This window comes from Apus apus, chromosome 10 (assembly GCF_020740795.1).
Source record: "Apus apus isolate bApuApu2 chromosome 10, bApuApu2.pri.cur, whole genome shotgun sequence".
Classification (NCBI taxonomy): domain Eukaryota; kingdom Metazoa; phylum Chordata; class Aves; order Apodiformes; family Apodidae; genus Apus; species Apus apus.
This window is the reverse complement of record NC_067291.1, coordinates 7,461,425-7,475,215: the sequence shown is the minus strand read 5'-3', so window position 1 is coordinate 7,475,215 and position 13,791 is coordinate 7,461,425. Positions and strand designations below refer to the sequence as shown.

The following is a 13,791-nucleotide window of genomic DNA, read 5'->3' as shown; positions in this document are numbered from 1 at the left end:
CAGATGATTTAAGTTTGACAGTTTTATCCCTGTGTTGAACTTGTTTGTTAAATAAATCTATTTGCTCCTAGCTTAGTATAGCATGGAGTGCTGGCAGTTGAAAGTGCAGGACCTGCATTTGGTAGGTGTGCAGAAACCCAGTCCTTTTCTTCTACTATTTTTACGTAGCAGGCTTTCAAAAAAGGACTGAGAAGAGACAGATGGCCAGAGTGGGCCACCCAGAGCTCAGTGATAAAATCCATTAAGATTAATAATCATAACCTCGATTGGTTTTTTAATTTTATTTTTTTTTTTTTAGTTCTTGCCTTTGTAGATATCTTAAAGTATGGTTGAGCAGAGAGAGACTTTCAAAGACAATCCAGGAAAAAGACAGAGGAAGAATTTGCAGGGACACTCAATGTGAAAGGTGGAAGCATGCAAACTTCAGGCTTTTCCACTAGGGAGTTCCCAATGCAGAGATGGAACTGGGCAGGCAGGTGCTGTGGGAGGGCATGGGAAGCTGCTACCACATTGCTTCTTTCAGGGTTGAAATTGCCATTGATTTGTGAGAGGGATACAAGCTTGTCTTTTTAAGTTATCTCCTTGATATATGTTAAATGAATTTATCCTGTCTGTGCCAGTGTAGGAGATGGGAGAGAGTTTAGTGTAAGGTAAAGCTTAGAGTCTTCAAATGAAATACAAACCTTTGATTTTATATCAGCAACAGAAGTATTTTCTGACTTGGTCTCGGTTTCAAACCTGGAGAGGTTTAAGAGAGCTTGAGTTCTGAGATTTGTGTGATTGACATTGAAATGGATTGCAGTTTCATGGCCTAGTAAGCTTATTTTATATGTAATATTGTTTCATTGTTGAGAAGCAGGAGAAGGAAGGAAATAAGCATTTACATTTTGTAGCCAAGGCGAGTGGGTTGATGCAAGTTCAGGGAGCTGTTCTGAAGGGGACTGAGAAGAGAAAAAGGTATTTGATTCCATGCCAAGAAATTATCTACAGAACTCAGATTTCACATGAAATTCCCCTAACTACTGAATTGAACTGTCTCTAGGTCATGGCCCATGAGCTGTTCTCCAGCTTTAGTCTCAGATTCGTTGGATAATAAATGGTGACCAAACACCAGGGAGAAGCTGTTTCCTGTTCTGTTGTGGACGATACTTGCATGAAAGGATAAAGTGCTAATAAGCAAATGATATCCCAAATACAGAAGATACTTTGTATTGCACAAATGGGAAATAAAGAAGAAATTTTCCAACCAAAGACTTAATAACCAGCTGAAACCTTCTGTATCAAGATACTTCAACTCCAGATATATTGCAAAATATCCCAGTTTTAATATAGAAGTACAGTTTCAATTTTAGGTCAAGTAAAAGAAGCCACACAGAAGCACAGAGGACGAGAAGATGGAATTACCAGCCATGGATAGATGGCAAATTTTTACTAACCCAAATCTGCATTGCACGGTACCTACAGCAAAACTAAAACACCAACAAAAAAACCCACACAAACAACAAATGTAGAAAGACAAACTCACCTTGGGAGCTTGGAGGAAGAAGACAAATGGCAGAACATAAATCACTCACTCCCTAGGGCAAGTGTTTGGCGTGCCTCAGTGGACTTGAGCAATGCAGTACATTGCTTATGTATTGGCAGAAGTAGAATCACCACTGTCTTTGGTGAGAGTGTTTGCACATGCACAGCATCAGCTCTTACAGCTGGAAATTGCCTGGCCAAGTTATTAATTAGAAACTTGAGCATTACCAAGGTAGATCTTAATAAGGTGGGTTGAACTGTTAGACACTGTGCCAATGTTTATAACTCATTAGGACATCTAGGTGACAGGTAATGCTTGAGTGATAGATGTACATCAAAGACTGATGTAATATGTTCATACAGCTTGTTAGGTTAGCAAGGTCTCTAAGTGGGTGCATTAACTTAAATCAATCAGTTGTTACCTTTGCTTTAACTACAACTTAAGTTTTCAAATACAAAAAGTACTGAGGGGTCACTCGAGTGATTTAAGGAGAATTAAAAGGTGAAGATACTAATCCCTCTTTACTGTACTATGTTCCTAAGAAAATTTCAACACTCTTGTCTAGCCTCTGATAAATACCACCTAAGGTCCAGTGAAATATTGGACTGACTAAAATGTTGTTCTTTTTGCATGGCAGTTACCTCTGAGAATTCAGTGTGATGTTGCAATGTCTTGTCTGTCTTGTTTTGCATCATACAGAATGTGTTTATCTTGTGTTTTGTCATATTTAGGACAAGTTTGTTTATGTCTGTATCAGTGTTACAGATGCCTAATCCATTAACGATGGATTAATAAGGAAAACGTAAAATACTTGAATAATACATAATACTTAAATATATTAATACTGTTATGTTCTGATAAATATTTTAAACTAATGGATGATGGTATCAAGTGGTAAATGTTGACTGAGTTTTTACCTAACAGCTGGATCTGTTCCAATCCAATAGATCACTGTATATTTCAATCCTCCAGAACTGTGTCTTGAGTACACAGAATAAAATAAACTTTGCTATTTCAGACTTCCTTTATAAAAGCTGCACGTTGGACACAACTTTAATTCTCTCTTAAGATGCTTTTTCCTTCTGCTTTAATTGCTTTGCAATTCTGATGACTTCCCTTCTCGTATCACTACTACCATCCTTTCAGGTCTCATGATTCTCCTCTTGACTGCTCTTAGGTGTGACATCCATGAGATGAGTTTAATGCTGCTGACCCATGCATCTAGCTTTTCATCTTACTGAAGCAAACTTTAGTTGCTTGTTGGAGCAAGAGAAATGGCTGGTTCAGACCACTAGAAATTGCAGTGGGTATGTGGAATACGAACTGCACACCCGACAAAATCTGCAGGGAACTTCATGGATCCTGCCAGGACTATGCCTTTCCTGAACCCAACAGCCAACTGCTGGGGACTGAAGCAGGGTGACCAAAGGGTGAGCTCATGTGCTCCTGAGCAGCGTGAGTGCTGAGTGATGGAGCCAGGGGGTTCATCTCACAGCACTGGGGGGAATGTGCTCTGCTCCCTGCCTGTGGGGTGGCCTAACAGCATGTGATTTCCCTCAGTTGCTGGCAGACCAGATAAGTTACAATACTGTAGCTTGGGCCTTGTAGCTCTTTCCTTCCCAGTTTTTGAATAGTCTTGATATCTCCCAACAGGAGAAGGGAAAGCAGGAGCAATGAATACAGTGGGGAGGGGGAGGTAAGACAGAATGAAGCAAAAGGAAAGAAGCTGATGGTGTGGCCCAGAATTGCTTAAATCACATTTTTAGTATAGGAGAACTGTTTTGAAATGAATGAGTGTGTCATTAATGTAAAATGATACTACTAAGTAGGTTGCCATTTTTTGTTTGACTGCTTAGTGTGGACATGAAATGTGTAGAAACCTGGAGGGCAAAGAACAGATAGTTGGTCTAACAATGCAAGTCAGGTCAAGAGGTAAGTGTGAGGAATTGTCTGGGCACTTCTAGAGAAGGCTGGAAGAGAAGTGGCTGAAGGATGTACCAGAGTAGGGCTTGTAGAAAATGATGGAGAAATCTGAGAGGGTAGTTGTGCAAAAGCCAGGTTTGGGAGTGAGCTGCTGAGTTGGTAGTGAGCTGAAATGCTAAAGTGTGCAGACCTAGCAAGGATGAGGTGGATTATAGGTCCTGGGCATTGCTGAAAGAAAATGTAGGAACATCTTGGTGATAATTTTGTCCTGGAGTCAGTCCAGAAGTGACTCAGATCCAAGAGTCAGTACATGGAAATTGAGATTCCTTGGCTTGCACTGATTTGTGTCTGACCCCAGACTATTCTGGCTGCCACTTGGGCCCTCAGTTCAACGTTGTGTTTGACCTGTCTTGCTTCCCCTTTCCTCCTTACTATTCAACCAAAAGTCAAAATCTATTGCTCCCTCCTGCTAGTCGTTCTCTTGCTTTATCCAGCTCCTTGAAACAAAGACTCTCTCAATGCTTGGGTTTGTGCAATACAGGTTTATGGTGCTGTAAGTGTTACCATCGTATTTTAGTTTGCCATAATATTTTTATGGAAAAATCAAAATGACATTAAGTAAAAAGGCATGAATTTTATTTTTTATTTACTTGCTTTTATCCAATATCAACATTATGATTCAGTGTTCTTGTTACATTCCTCTCTCAAAAGGAAACCATCACTTCTACTTTATGCATGTGACTTATATAAATGTATTGAATTAAGGTTTCATTTTATTTAATATAGTAATATATTAATATAACCCCCTAAAGTTATTCCTGTTTTTCCTGGTTTCCTATGACATATCCCCTCAAGGATTAATCAAACCAGGCTTGCTCTCTCCTGGTGCTAATGGCATAAGATGATGTGTACTCAGGTCCTTACTGAGTAAATAAACTTTTTTGTAGTAAACTGTCCTGGCGGGATGTGTCATCTGTGTCAGGCCTGTGGGTAGGTCTAAAGGTGTGTCATAGCTTTGCGGGAAGCTGGACTGTAGTAGTAGAGGTCTCTTTGTATTCTGTTAGATTTTAAGGTGTCCGTGTTCATTTTTGCCTTCAGACGATTCTAGTTAAAAATAGCCCAAAAACATCCTTATGGAATTTGTGTCTCTGTATCTAATGTGAGGAATTTGTTTGAACAAATACTTATTATTACTTTTTTCCCTAAAATGTTAGCAATGAAACTCACAGCAAATCAATACCTTGACAAAGTAAAACTACCTCACTTAGTGTGAAACTCTATAGAAAATACCTGTTTTTATTATGCATATAGGTATTTTTCTTGGTTTTGTGTGATAAAAAGCTACAGGCATATATCTGGGTATTTTCAGTTGGCATATTGCCCAAAGTGTGCAAGATACTTTTATAGCTTTCTTTCCTTACTTAAAATAGCCTTAAGGGGTCCACTTTTTATATATAGAGAGTAATATAGAGACTTTACTAAAAGCAGTGCATGGCATTCCATTTGTAACATGGACCATCCATTTACAAGCTTGGTTTACTTCTGATTTGCTTGAGGCTTTTTCTATCTTTAATTTACTTTAATGAACAGTGGAGACATTTGATGTTCCAGCATTTCAGTTAAGAGACACATTTCCATGGACTTAATAGGGGAAAAATAGGGGCTTTGACTGTCATGTCATCCCACCTTAATTGGGTTTTTAAGGAAAAGGGGCTTTAAATTTAATTGGAAAAATTACTGACCTGATGTCATTTAACACTGAGAGCAAAACCAGTTTTCCACTGAATCAGCTTTAATTGATGTTGCTGTAGGACAAGAATTGCATAAGCACAGAACACAATGGGAAATCCATCTTTCCCCAGTTCCTACCTGCATGCAAACATGATGCAGAATCCCTTTTCTCCCTCAAACTTCTGATCATTCTTCTTAGAAATATTTTTAGCACTGCTTTCTGCACCTGAAGTAGACTGTAACTACACAGATAGGAAGCACCTTGTCTTCAGTGCTTGTAAAGTGGTGAATGTCTACATCTGTCTATGAGTAATGACCTGAGCTGCCTCCTGGTGAAGGAGTAACAATTACAGTTGTTGTTTAGCTGTTGTTTTATTAGCTGCTATTTTAGTAGGTGTAGTCAGCAGGTGCTGAGAGAGTATAAGTGACTTTTCCTTTGGTCTGAGGAGAAAATTCAGTTTGCTTGCACAAGATGCTATTGTCAACTAACTCTGGTTAACTGGGAGCTTTATGCCAGTCAACAACTGTTGCTGGTAACAGTATGAATCTCACACTGCAAATCTTACTTTAAGCAGAAGGTTCAGAAGAATTAAAAACTCTTTGTGGCTTTAGGAGCTTTAGAAGCCACACAATGAGAACAGCTTGAGCCAGCAGCAAGGGACTGGTATGAAATCTGGGTCATACTCATTTTCTCTGGTCATACCTGCTTAAGCTGGTAGCAGGGAAAGATTTAATGCAAATGTTCCCGTTGTATGGCTGTATGACCAGCAGAAATCCCAGAATATAAAGAACAGTATTAACATGGAATCCTTCTGGTGCAGCTAACTTTATTTTCATGAACATTTGTAAATAACTTCTTTCCATTCCCTAGCTGCAAAATGAAAATGCAGGGGTTTTTAATGAGTCTGGTATGGTCGGTTCTAACGGAACAAATAAGATCTTCAAGAAGCTAGGAAATGTGTAAGATATTTTTGGGTGCAGTTAAAACTGACCAGAGCAAAAGCCTCTGAATCAAAGATGGAGTTTTCCCTAGTTAGTTTTGTTATGTGACAATGTTTGAGTTTCTGTTCTCTTTCCAGAAAAATACAAATTCTTAAATTCATGTTCATATATGTGTATCATCTTTATATAAATGGTCCTAATTGTGTGGAATGATTGCTAAACCATGGATTAAAACAGTGTGAATATGTATAGGTGTTCGATTGTTACTGAACAATAAAATTAAGCATGTTTTCTTCCTGTGGTATCTGGGTCTTTTTCCTCCTTCTCCCATCTCCATTAGACTAAATATCTTTGTTTTATTTTTCTTCATAGATTGAAATGCTAAGAAAGAAAGTAAAAGAAAAGGAATTATTTATAATACAGCTTTTAGAAAAAATATCTTTCTTAGAATGTGAGGTAAGGTATTACCTTTTAAGTTTATATTATTCTAATTATTTTATGAAACCAAATAAAATTTGAACCGATGTCACCTCATGTTATCTGGATGCATACTTACTATAAGTATTTGCTGTTCTTCAGTATGGAAATCAAACTTATGGCACCAGTCACATGAGGAATGTATGTATTACAAAGTCTCAATGCTAATGCAAAGCTTCTTAACATACAATGGTGTAACAGTTTTATAATTACTTAAAGTAGAAGTTTCTGAATAAAACTGTTGGTTTAATTTGTGGTTTGTTTTTTTTTTTTCCCCAGAAGTAAAGATTCCCTTATTTTCTCATTAGATACTTTTACATTATTTCTTGAGAGGAGAAGCCAATGTCCAATTGTATTTCTAACTAACAATTTAAATAAAGTAAACTTGTGAGGATAATTACTGTTTTCCAGAATAAAGAATTACAAGATAAATTGGACTTCTTAATGGAAAACCAACCAAAGACCAATATAGAAACCAGAGATGCTGGTGTAGGATGTGATCTTCCATACAGGTATTTACTAATTCTGCTTGTTCATAGGAAGCTGCTTCATGATGTCCCTTATTGGTGCTGTATTAGTAAACCATTGGGCTAATTCACTGTTCGAATGGATTGTGGAGATTTGCAAGTTTCAAAGAGCACATCTACTAGGTGTAGTGAGTGTACTTCAATGCCTTAGGGAGTAGGATTTAAAAAAAAAAAAAAAAAAAGGCAAACATTTTGCAAACCCCTGGGGAGTAACTGTTTCCAGTAATGTGATTTAAGCAGGTCATAAAGCTAGAAGTCGAGAGATCTGACTTTGTGAAATATGGGAAATGTTGATGAAATGTGTCTGCTCGTGGCACAGCAGAGGACAAGGGACAGCTCTGCCCTGAGGCTGGGCAGGGCTGGCTGCTGCTTCATGCAGCACTGTGTTAAAGGGCAGGTAACACCCACCGTGACAGGTTAGGGCTGCAGCGATTTCTGGAGATAAACATAACCCTAGGTGGAAGATTGCCAAGTAAAGAGCACAGTAACTTTACCACTTCTGCACTGGAAGGGCTGTCTCTGATCTGTGGTGGCCAGTGGCTCCATAGCCTGCCTTTGTAAAGATGATGCAGGTATCATGCCTCCCCTTCTCCTCCTCCTCTTCCTCTGCCCTGAACGCTGCAATTGACTTGCACTGAGCCCTGGCAGCAAGGCTATGGACTTGAATCTCCCCCCACCCCAAGTCACCACAGGGAAGGGCAAAACAGAAACCAAACCAGTAAGGTAAGGAGGATCACTGCATATTACTTCCACTAACAACAAGTAAACTTGTTCATCTTGACTGCCCTGCAAACTGAATCATTTTGTTTGAGGAATGTAAATTAGTATGTGAAATCAGCAAGCTGCAATGCAAACTAAAACTTCCTTCCCAATTTAAAAATACACTAATTCAGTTGTTCAGCCTAGAGCATATTTTCATGTCATGAGTTTTGAAACCTCAAAACCAATGTTTTTCACTCAGGGTGCCAGCCCAAAGCTATCTTCATTGTCCTTTCTGGGGCCTCTCTCTGTGTTACGACAGCCTCTACTTATCTGATATTTTTTCCTTTTTTTGAGATTTATCTCTATGCAGAAATTTACCTCTATGCAGTTTAGATTTTATGGACTTACTTTTCACAATAAATTGTGTTCTTAAATTGTCTTTATTGTTGCATATGGCTGGACATTCCAGTATGAACTGGATGTAAACTGCATGCATATTACCTGCATGTAAACTTCTAAAGTTCTGCCGTGTTTTTAGCAAATATTCTTTGCAGCATAATAGAAAATAAATATGGAACATATCGAAGACAGTGAATAGTTTATCAATAATAATATCAATGTCAATAACAAGGCACAAGTTCAGTGCTGTGGCATTTCCAGCCCAGCTGTCTGATACTCTGACATTAACTCTGTGAGCTTCTTGTCTCCTCAACAGCCCAAGTACTGAGAACAGAAGGTCTCCTGAAAGCGCAAGGCCGGTGAGGACATACACCCCGTTCAAGAGAGTGTTGGAATTTAGCACAAAGAACAGTACATCCTGAGCATTCAAGTCAACATGCTTTCTAAATATGAGCAAACATCTTGCACCTTTGCAGCTTGATTAGATACATTTTTTTGAAGTCATAGAGAAGAACAGCAGCACAGTGTCTTGCTACATTTATGCTGAAAGCAGCTTTTTAGTAACTTCCTATCTGAAGTTGCTACTGACATGAACTGTGAGGGGGATACAGAAGAAGCGGGGTGAGTCAAACAGCAGTCAATATTGCTTCTTTAGAAGCTGTCCAGTGCAATGTGTTATTTCAGATGCCTGTAAAGAAGGAGTTTTATAGCTGTACAGTTGTTTTATTTTTTCTTCAATTGTGTTGTAATTCTGTTTGTACAATGAAGCTCTAATATATTTTATTTTCAACACTACTAGAAGCAGTATCAGAAACAATGCTGGCAGAGGGCGTTAGTCTGGAAGTTCCCCCTTAGTCTGTGTGCAGGGTGCAAGGGCTCTTCACACCCATCATAGAGACCTGGGATGGCTGAGGGTTCTGTTCACCTGGAAAAAGTTACCTCGTAACCAGCTTGCTGGGAGGGAGAGGAAACTGTGCTGTTTCAAACCGTTCCCTCAACACATGCAGATGATGTCATGTCTGTTGCTCAAAACAGTAAGTGATAGAGCAGATTATAATGGACTTTGCTTTGTTGGAATGAGGCACTGCTTTGTGTTTCCTCAGTCATGGGACAGAGAGACTATTGGTGATAAATTCAAAAGTAATTGTGCAGTAAAATCCCTGTCACTTTTCAAAATTTACTTTTCCATCAGAGGAAGGAATTTTCATTAAACAGAATTTTGTCAACAGCAACCTGCAGCAGTCCCTACAATTCCTACAGCAATAGCAATCCTGAAAAAGGATTTTGAGGACTCTGTTTTTTCCAAAGCACTTAAAATGTTATCCCTGACTTCAACATACCAGTAGGAATGACTGCATCTAGTACTGAACTTATTTAAATATATATATGGTATTTTTTTATATCTTGTTTTGATCTCCCAGTCTTAGTGAACTAACATGATTTATGAATATTTTCTTGTAGTTCTACTAACATGAATGAAGGGCATTTTTTTTTAATCACAGTAACTGCTAAAGAAAGCAACTTGTATTTTCTATGATTAATACTGTTCTTGCATTGAATGTCAGTCCCAGCAGGTACTCACCTTGCCACAGGGCTTCACAAAGTGATTGCAAGTCTAATATAAGTTCTTAAATTCAGTACTGTCTGTTGAAATGAAGTATACTCAGTAGAGTTGTATTTAAAATAATAATATTGACCTCATGATCCAGATTGCATTCCTGGATTATTTAATGGGTTTCTGAATTTGATAGAGAACTTTGTTTATTCTGTAGCTGTGCTGTTTAACTACTAAATAAGGAAGCCTGGATTGGAGGATGGATTGAAGGATGTTTTGATGTGGTGCAGGTATCTTGCAGGAACATAAATTGCTTGATATAATCAAGCATATACAATCATAATCAGAGGATATACAAAATAAAATGGGAAGCTCAAGGTTCTCCAGCTTTTGTTCTCAGATCATGCTTTATTTGCACATGAGCTATTTTTTTCCTCATGACCTGTTCAACTACCGAGTACTTAAAAAGGTAATTCTTTCTAAAAAGTCAAACACAGTATTATGGATTGTATTATGCACAAAAGTCAAGAAATAATTGCCATCAAAACCAATGACAAAAAGGTAAATTATCTACTGTGTGAAGAAAATCTGTAATCTTCACTGGTATAGAAGTCACAAATATTAACAGCTGCTCAATGTTTCTTTTAAAAATAATAATTAAAAAAGGTGTGAAGTTAGTTTTAATAACTCTAAAGGGAAATGGTTTGTTTTGCATGTGAGGAGGCTGTGCAAAAGATCTCATAGATACGAAAAAGGGCAAAGAAAAGCTTCCAGCTGTCACATTAATAAAGAGGCTTAATACCACACATTTGCTTCAATAACCTTCTCACAGGGGAGAGGTGCCCAACCTCTAGAGCAGGAAAGGGTTTGAAGAGACTGTCCCTGACAATGAAATCTGCTTCCTATCAAAACAGTCCTCAGACAAAGCTCCCTCTCATTAGACAGAGCAGAGGAATTGTCTTGTACCTGAAGACCAAAGACACAGACACAGGTGACACATGGAGAAGCTGAATCTTGACCGTGCATGGGGCATTTGTGTTTGAATGAAGTTTTGATGCTTGAGTGAACTTGGGAGACTTGAGTTTGCTGAAGGAAGTTCCCAAATAACAGTTAATTTGATCAGTAACAAAATTAATTATGGCTATGAACAACTGAGATCATGAAGTGACACTCTAAAAGAGAACACATTTAAACTGGAAGTGTATGTGGATGAATCCAAAAGATGATGGGTAAGGATGCAACCCGAATTGCAGGGATAAGCTTTGTACTTGTGTAATGGTATCCCCCTCTAGTGGCTGATAACAGCAAGTATTTGGACATTATCAGCTATTTAAGAGAAAACACTAAGAGTGAAACCCAACTGGCCATATTAATGTCCAATAATGATGCAGCTTTCAGTCATTACATAATGCCTTTTTGCGTTTTTTCTGTCTGAATAGACCTGCTGTATTTCAGGAATACAATTCTACCTGCATACTTCAGATGAATGGAAGAAGGTGGCATTTATAGATAAAAGGAAATGGACGTTGCTGTAAAAGACATTAACTGGCAAGTTTAAATGAGCAAAAATACTTTATCCCTCTGTCTGCTTTTGGCCAGAATTCAGAAAACAGAACCTGATGACTGTGAGGTGCTCAGTGAATGGTAGGACAGGGCAGGATGAAGTATCAAACTGCTGTTTTGACACAGACTCAAAAGGAAGTTCCATCTACTTTTAATATATTCCAGAGGATCTCCTCTGAAAATAACTGCAAGTTGTTTTAACTCTGAGACTTGCAAAATGATGATTCTCTGCTCAAGGCTTTACCAAGACAGCAGCAAGGTGTTGAATTTTTTCCTGTAAAAGTTTTATGTGTAAATTCTGTCCTCGTTATGTGATAAAATCTGGCATTTTTTCTAAACCAAGGAAGGATTTAAGTCTATGCTGTATTTTAAGAGTATTTTGACATGCAGTGAGATGGATGACCATCATTTGATTGGGCTACTGGTCTAAATTTGTGAAGAACAGGGGAGGAACAGTATTTCTGTAATTGTGTTACACAAAAATGTAGAGCCTTCCAGCCAAATCAGCAGCAATGTAAATTAGCACATATAATAACAAATGTGACTGAAAAGACTGTAACAGTTCAGTATAAATTCTGTCAATTTGAGATGGGGTTAATTAGTACTATAACATTAGAAATTAGTACAATTTCTGTAAACAGCAATAAAAGCTATATAGATAGGTCCCAGGAAGTGCATTAAATACAAGTCAATTGTATGAGTACATTTGTACCATGACATGATAAGTATTCTTTCATGGTTTATTCCAGATGCTCTGGAAAGTATTTTGGGATACAGTTTTCATATATGCTGTATAAATAATGCTGTTTACATTGTATGCTTTTAATACATCCTGTATGTAGGACTTGAAAAGGATAAATTGCAATAAATATTGTATTAAAACTTTCTATTCTGATATGTCAACATTCGTTTAGAAATAAAATTACCTTAAAACCTTGTAAACTCTTACTCTACACAGTCTTGTTTGTTCAAAAGATGTATGAAAACAAAGGCAGTTCCTCTGGAGCCTGGATGTTCCTGTCAGTGTTTCCTTTGGCAGAGGGGCTCTTGAGAACAGGAAGACACTCCCTTGCTAAAAACTAAAGACTCTTCTCAAAGCCAAGTAACAGAAGTACATTAACTCTTTTATGAAATAAAGAACTATTGACTTGCACAGGATAAACAAGAACTTGGGCACTGCAGCTCTTGCAGAAGTACTTAACAACTTCAGATCCCACAGATAACATCTGGATACATCTGAGATGATGCTCTCCAGGCTTCAGCATGATGAAATTGGGATGACCACGGCCCATCTTTTTTTTACAGTTTATATCCACTCACTAATAAAGATTTATCTTCAGGACTATCACAGTGAAGCAATCTACATGTCAATTAAATGAGAAGAGGTCATCCAGAGATGACGATCAGTGTTACTGGTTTGCAGTGCTCAGCTGAAGAATGTGAAGGTTTTTAGTTGAGTCATGCTTCCCCTGTATGTGTAATCAGTACAGCTTGCCAAAAGGACCTCATAAAATCTTGCTGAGATCAGCAGTGCTCAGTGCTAAACCTCCAGCATAGGAATCTGAGAGTTGGGTACCAGTGCTTTTCAGAGAGGCTTGAAATCCTTGTTTCGACATCTGAAGACTTTTAAGACATGGGCAGATAAACAAATAGGTAAGAAGTAAGTTCTCTCCACGTTGCTAAGTCTGTAATTCTGAACAGCGAATCACTGCTCCACAGAATGGGAATGTAGATGCTGAGAGTTTCATTCCACTTATATTTTATTTCATTCCCATTCAGCACCTGGAGCTATTTGCATGCATAAAAGAAGAAACGTGCTGAAGAAATCTGATGAGTTAAGGCCCCTCCAGTCCTACCTCAAGCACAAGAACATGGAAGAAACACAGGAAAACAAGGTGATAGGAGCCATCTACAACTTAAGGTATGTGAAAGCTTTCAAAAGAACAGAGACCTGGTGAATGAAAGAGAAAATACATAGAAGTCGACAAATATGGCATAACTATATTCTGTAAAGGGGTGTGTGGTGTGTAGGCAGGCTACAATAATCTGATGGCAAAACAGTGTCTTGACAGGTATAAGCATATAAATGGTTGCTATTAAGGTGTTGGGGTTTTTTTTTAGAGAAATAAGGTTAAGGGAGGAGTTACTTTCTTTAAATGAGAAAAATAAAGTGAAGTATTACACAGGTGCATCATGCTGATTTAATTTTTTTTTATTATTATACTAAAATGCTTCATTTTAATTCCAAATATTCACAATAATTTTTCACTTATTTTGGGGTGTTCTTTTAATGCAGCTCATTATTTTTTGTTAGTATACCTGATTTTCTTCTTCATTGTCATTCTAATAATTTAATTTTCTTGTAGAAATAATACTGAATTGCATACTAATTCCAGAATAAATTATATTTAATGCTAGATATATAGTGTCAGAAAATAGACTGACTG

General features: G+C 37.8%; 1 protein-coding gene across 3 annotated transcripts in view; it reads left to right on the top strand.

Annotated features, from left to right (window-relative positions):
* The window catches only part of MYZAP (myocardial zonula adherens protein), a 188,397-nt gene that overhangs the window by 37,659 nt on the left and 136,947 nt on the right, over positions 1–13,791 (top strand). The window contains exons 11-13 of one of the 3 annotated variants that reach the window (XM_051629011.1): positions 6,494–6,577; positions 7,010–7,110; positions 8,543–13,028. In XM_051629011.1, the coding sequence (XP_051484971.1) occupies positions 6,494–6,577; positions 7,010–7,110; positions 8,543–8,648 (291 nt within the window). In that variant the 3' untranslated portion in view covers positions 8,649–13,028. Of the gene's footprint in view, positions 1–6,493; positions 6,578–7,009; positions 7,111–8,542; positions 13,029–13,791 lie in introns of those variants that run through there. The other 2 variants (XM_051629012.1, XM_051629014.1) reach the window with 2 other exon arrangements.